The 6,153-nt window shown below is 31.8% G+C and overlaps 1 protein-coding gene across 1 annotated transcript; it reads right to left on the bottom strand.

Annotated features, from left to right (window-relative positions):
- Positions 1-1,153: 1,153 nt before the first annotated feature.
- On the bottom strand, positions 1,154-4,801 carry LOC134726587 (PR domain zinc finger protein 8-like). The gene is made up of 3 exons (XM_063590996.1): positions 4,664-4,801; positions 3,069-3,297; positions 1,154-2,234 (listed from the first exon to the last, which is right to left on the bottom strand). Exons 1-3 carry the CDS (start codon positions 4,799-4,801, stop codon positions 1,249-1,251), a joined length of 1,353 nt encoding a protein of 450 aa, XP_063447066.1. The 3' UTR covers positions 1,154-1,248.
- Positions 4,802-6,153: the final 1,352 nt, after the last annotated feature.

The raw sequence follows: 6,153 nt of genomic DNA, 5'->3' as shown, positions 1-6,153 counted from the left end.
AATATGGCACCTCAGAGATGTTTATACTTTTTTTCAAAGTTAATCATTTCTTTCAATGTGCATTCAAAGCTTTTTATTAAAAAATATTGTAAAATTGTATATTCTATAAGCTGTATTGCTTGTGAGTAAAGTATTATTATTATATATATTATATTTTTTGTGCTCTTTATAAATTTGTCTTCAGTTAGTTTAATTAACAACATAGGTATACATAAATGATAGCAGATATTTATAGAGATAAAGATAAAGAAATAATGTTAAAAATATATAAGTGGTAGATAAAATATTCACATCATCTCCTTTTTATTTATATATTTCACACTAACTACCCACGTACTTATCGTACCTAGCATTTATGTATATTTCAAGGTTAAAACTATTGGACAGTAAAAAAAATCAGATCTACTCCAGATAATAAACTGATTGATTGTTGGTTGCTTTACGCTGCATTAGCACAAAAAGGCTTTATCGCGGCGATCAACATAATAAACAAGACCTGTTAGACGATAGTATGAAACTTATTCATCAGTAATGGAACATCTCGTTGCCATTTGGAAAACAAAACAGAAACCAAATCATGACTTATTTGAAATAGGAATTCAATCTGTGTTTAGACCATCAAAGTTGACCGATGTTCGATCTCATAAATTAACTAAGAAAATCAAGGTAACAAACCAAACCTAGAGAATTGCATGAAAATATGCATCAAGACTAAGTGTGTCGACAGGATATTCCAAAAGGTCAGCAGGGTAGAAACTGTTTTGCTTTTTTAATTTCATTTTTTTAAGGTCTTATATTCATCATCTAAACGGTGTGGTCAACCATGTTGAAAATTGTCCTTGTCCTGGTTCGGTGGGTTTACAGGCATTTTATCAAACATGAACGCCTTCCGTCAAAGAGCTACAACTATTTTCTGAATACTTTAAAACTTCCTGATAATTATTATGACATTTGTAGATTTGTAAAAGTATCTGTGAATTCATTCAAACTTAACAACCTTGGAAAACCCTTGTTAAACCCCAATTTATCGCCGGGGTTTAGAATACCAACATTGCTTTCTATGTAGTTCTTAACTGGGTTTTTTTCATCTATTCATCCTGTTGATGGTGCTATTTGTCCGTGTGTTGCCCATATTGAAATACGCTGAATTGAAACCATTAGTTTCGAGCAGACCGACATACAAACCAGAGACTATATGTCAAGTCGCATAAAATAGTACAGGTAGGCAGTAGGCAGTAATCATAAAATTTACTGATGTGATGTCATATGACGAGTCAAATGATGGCGTTCCTTAAATGTTTCTTGACAAATATTACATTTAAGTTTATCGTCTCTTTTCTTAATAACGGTTGGACTTTCTTTTGAATGATGAGACCGCATGTGATAAACTAGGTCACTGGTCATTCGGAATGACGTATTACACTTAGCGCACCAGTTTGTAGATTGTGTCAAAGCCGGAAGTGGTTTATGCAGCATTGCCATATTACTTGTTTGTAGGATCTTTTCAACCATAGGATTTGCACTTTTGGAAAATGGTATTGAAGCAGTAAGAGTACTATTCATATTCATTAAATACTGTTTTCTAGAATTCGGAGATAAACTTTCCATGTTTCCCATGATAGAATTTTGCACAGAAAATGGATATGCGAGTCCTATACCATATGTGTCCATCACTTTAGAATGTATATCTGTTTTAATACTAGTGTTCATCATACCCATACTACGTGGCATCATAAGTGTAGACAACATATCCGGTGGAACAAAACACTCCTTACTCGAAACGGGTAGAGACACATATGGAGGAACATAGAGTCGCTCATTTTCATATTTCATGTCTGTTTTGTCTTTATGAGAAATATGAGCTTTATTTTCATCTTTTGGACTAGAAATGACTTCTTTTTCAACTTTTCTGAACGCACTCGAGCCGAGATCGGACTTTTCATGAGTATGATTTGGTACATTAGAGTTTACATCTCTATAGTCTTTAGAAAACATTATTTTATCAATACCATGGACATTGTCTTTAAGAAACTTTTTATTTGCGATGTCTTCTGAATGTTCTAGACTTCTTTTCCGGCAATAATTACTCTCCGGTTCAGGTGATATAGATAATCTTTGCTTATTGAAACGCATTTTATGTGATCCAACTTCACATTTAAACTTCATGTGTGCTTTAAGTGAGAATATGTATTCGAATGTTTCTCCACATCTTGAACAGATATATTTTTCATTTTCTACAAAAAAGAAATTGTGCAATTTGTTTAATCAACTCTTGATCTATCAATTATGATATATCTTTAATAAAACACTATAAAAGCCTTTTTAAAAGTTAATGATCTGTTGTGTAATTTTTCGGTACCATATGTCATGAAAATAAAAGTTGGATTCATTATTTTCATTTTGACAGGGCATTTGCTTTGTTATTATAGCGTGCATTCAGATAAGCGAGAGACAAAGTCAAACTGTGTTATGCCAACAAAACATTAAATGTTTAAAAGGTTTATTTCGTATGCACTATTTAATTACATAACGCTATTTTTGTTAGTTTACGCTGCATTTTTACTGGAATATGAATAGCAGTTGAAATGTATTTTCAAACTGTAAAAGTGTTTAACATTGGTGTACAGCAAATGTGACATGTAAAGCCTTTACAGATATTTTGGCTGGAGTGTTTGTTTCAAGTTAAACATTATGAGTATTGACAGATTCCATGATGAATTATTATTATAGGTATAAAAAAAAAGCAAAGTCACAGGCAACTTCAGACATAGATTCGTATTTTAAGTGTTCTTTTTTTTTTCTCGGTTTTTCTAATGTTTCGTTCTTAACTTAACTGTTTGCATATAGGTATATCTCCCTGATAAGAAAGACATCACCATGATCACCCATGAAATATTTGCCACTGGACATTAAACAACCAGAAATTAATAATTCTATCATTAATCCCGATAATATATCTGTTTAACTTTAAGAACATGCCGAACATTTAATACCAAAAAAAGTAAGTCTCAACTGTTGCTCATTCATAGTATTCATTCATATGACAGGTTATAATTTACGTGTATTACCTGAAAGGGGTATTCTTTTAACTTCCGGTACATCAATCAACTGACAGAAGTCTTTACTGTACCACACTAAGAGTTCTTCACTCGATTTTATTATACGTAACGCCCTATAAAACACTTCTTTATTCTTCACGTACGCCTCCATATTTTGTTCATCTTCATTTCTGGCTGGGTTGATGTAAGCCAGCCATTCCATTCCACGTGCCAACCCATTATTTATTGAAGGGTCAATCTGTAAACGACAAATGTTGACAATGATTTAAACTATTTAAATGGCTATTAGATAGATTACATTGAGATTTTAATTTCTAAAGGGCGGAGACGACGCCATCTTTAATGGCTGAAGCGGTCGGATTGGAAATTTAATGTCACTATTGACAGATGCATTCTGTCTATATGATGAATGACTTGTGACCAACGAGCGACGGCAAAACTTGAGATATTGTAAAGAATACTCAAGGTTTACAACATACTTCTTACTGTTTTGAGGAAGACAACTCTTCATGCTGAGACAACTTGTTCCTTTATTTCATATTGTTTATAAGCAAGCAGTCCTCTGGGTAAACCTTCACTAATAAATCAAAAATGCTAAGACCAAAATATTTACAAATGGTTTTAAAGATTTTTGGCAAATGGTATAATTCATAAGAATAAGAAGAGAATAGTCAAATATCGTACCTATCAACTATTCTTTAGAGATTTGGAATCTTGGGTTTTGAAAAACGACAAAATTTGTCAACTAAAAATTTAAAAACAAGGTAATTAAAATCAATTATAACGATACGACTGCTCTTTGAGGTGTTTTTTTTAACAATTATGGCAGCTCATAGCAGTGCACAAATAGGTTTTGAGTCTACGGTAGTTAATCAAAGTCAAATATACAAAATGGGCTCAGGTCTGAATTTATCTTCATTAGAATGCTCTGAACAATTATTTTTGAACAAAACCATCCAACATGAAGAAAAAAACAAACATTTAGGAAAATAAAAAAAATAAAAACTAACGCGGACTATGCGGTATGGGTTTTTCTCATTGTTGAAAGCATACGTGCATAAGGTGACCTTAAGTTGTTTATTTCTGTGTCATTTGGTCTTTTGTGAAGAGTTGTATCATTTGCAATCATAACACATTTTTTTTTTTATAATAACGACACTATTCTTATGATTCAAGTGCGTGTATATAGTTGATAAGGATGTCGGACTTATTTATCATCATTAAGTTAGTGTGTAATTACCTCACAATTTTCATAAAATAATATTGTTGACTATCTCTTATACCGGTACTTGGCAGAAACCAATCCCTCCCCTTGAAATGGAAGCCTTTTTTATATATCATATCCGTCCCTCTCCGTTAATTAAAAGCAGTAATTTGTTTCTGCTATATATATATCTTATAAACTTCAGAATTTCAATTTCTCGGAAAGAAATTGTTTCAAAAACAAAAAGAGAAGAAATGTCGGAATAGGATTTTATTATGATATCAGAAAAATTGGATAATAGTCAAAATAATTAAAGAAAAATCTGAATGCACAGACACACTCATATCACAATGTTACCCTGAAATATTTGCGGCTGACATAATTCAACTTGTATAAATACCTCTAACATTGGTCCCTGGTGTTGAGTGTCTTGCGTCAGCATTCCAATAGCATATGTTGGATCCATAGCCGTGCTTGAAATAGGAAAAGGACCGAAAATATGTCCGTAATCAATGTCTACTACTGTTATCACACCCATTTTGAATTTGTCTGAAACAAAAATATAAATTAACTACACATTTTTTTTCTAAAAAGTTAGGAAATGAAATAATAAAGGTGTGTAATTTTGTGATTATATCAACAGAAAAAAGTAAACTTTAGCACTGAAAAGATAATAAAAGCCAGATTTTAAAATGCAATTATTTCGTTAATTCAATTCTTCTGCGTTTAATTAATTATAGATAAATTAAAGCAATTCAATTCCCTAAAGTTCAATCATTTCGGAATTTGTCCAGACTGAGGCCTCTATTGTCTAAAACAAATGATCAATAAGTCATTCCCCCTAAGTCCAATAATTTCGGAAGCTATTTTTTAATTACAGCAATGTTCACGTTTTGTTTTCCTGTTTTCATTTGATAATAAACAGATTTTGCAACAAAAAGAAATTGAAAAAAAAATATTCAAATTGTAATAAACATATTTAATCATTTTGCCGTGAACAATAATTTCGGTAATAAAAAAGCGCTATGTTAATTTAAATTGGCCGATAGGATTGAATCTGCTTGTAATCATTGTCAGTGAATAAAATGATATCAAACGAGTTATTTAGGATCAGGTGGTCAACCTTCTAACTGAATATTGTTTTATTCACGAGAGATTAACTAGGCTTCAATAACTGCCTTAAACGATGAGAAATTAATATGATTTTACGGGATCCAAACACTCAGATCGTCACACCATATGCTGCTATGTTGAAGTAGGATTCTGGTGTGATTGTCAATGCACTATCAAGTGAACAGAATAACAGAACAGCGATTTATTTCAAATAATCATTTTGAACGAGCTTTGAAATTTCTTAGAAATCGCTGAGCACAAATACATTAGCTTCATATGTTTCATTAAAAAAAATAAAAATTTATAATAAAAAAAAATCCGACCAACAGTGAAAATAATATACCGATATATCAGCAGTTATATACGCTTGTACTCCTATTGACACCAGTGGAAAAGACATTTTCCTGATTAGTTTTAAAATGCACTTTGTATGTGCTCGTAACATAAATTATATTCTAAATGCTAGCTTAAAATCATTGAATGATTTTTCGTTAAATTCTGCTCGTTTTTTTTTTCATATAAAAAAACGACATGCACTTTAAGTAATTTGTCCAAAATATAGTCAATAGATGTAGGAAGATGTGGTATGAGTGCCAATGAGATAACTCTCCATCCAAGTCACAATTTATAAAAGTAAACCATTATAGGTCAAGGTACGGCCTTCAACACAGAGCCTAGGCTTACGACGAACCGCAAGCTACAAAGGGCCTCAACACTTTTTAGAAAGAAGAAAAACACGACTGTCACTCAAAACAGAAGCAACCTTTTCAAAGTAGA

This window comes from Mytilus trossulus, chromosome 7, assembly GCF_036588685.1.
Source record: "Mytilus trossulus isolate FHL-02 chromosome 7, PNRI_Mtr1.1.1.hap1, whole genome shotgun sequence".
In the NCBI taxonomy this organism is placed as follows: Eukaryota; Metazoa; Mollusca; class Bivalvia; order Mytilida; family Mytilidae; genus Mytilus; species Mytilus trossulus.
This window is presented reverse-complemented; position numbering and strand designations above follow the sequence as displayed.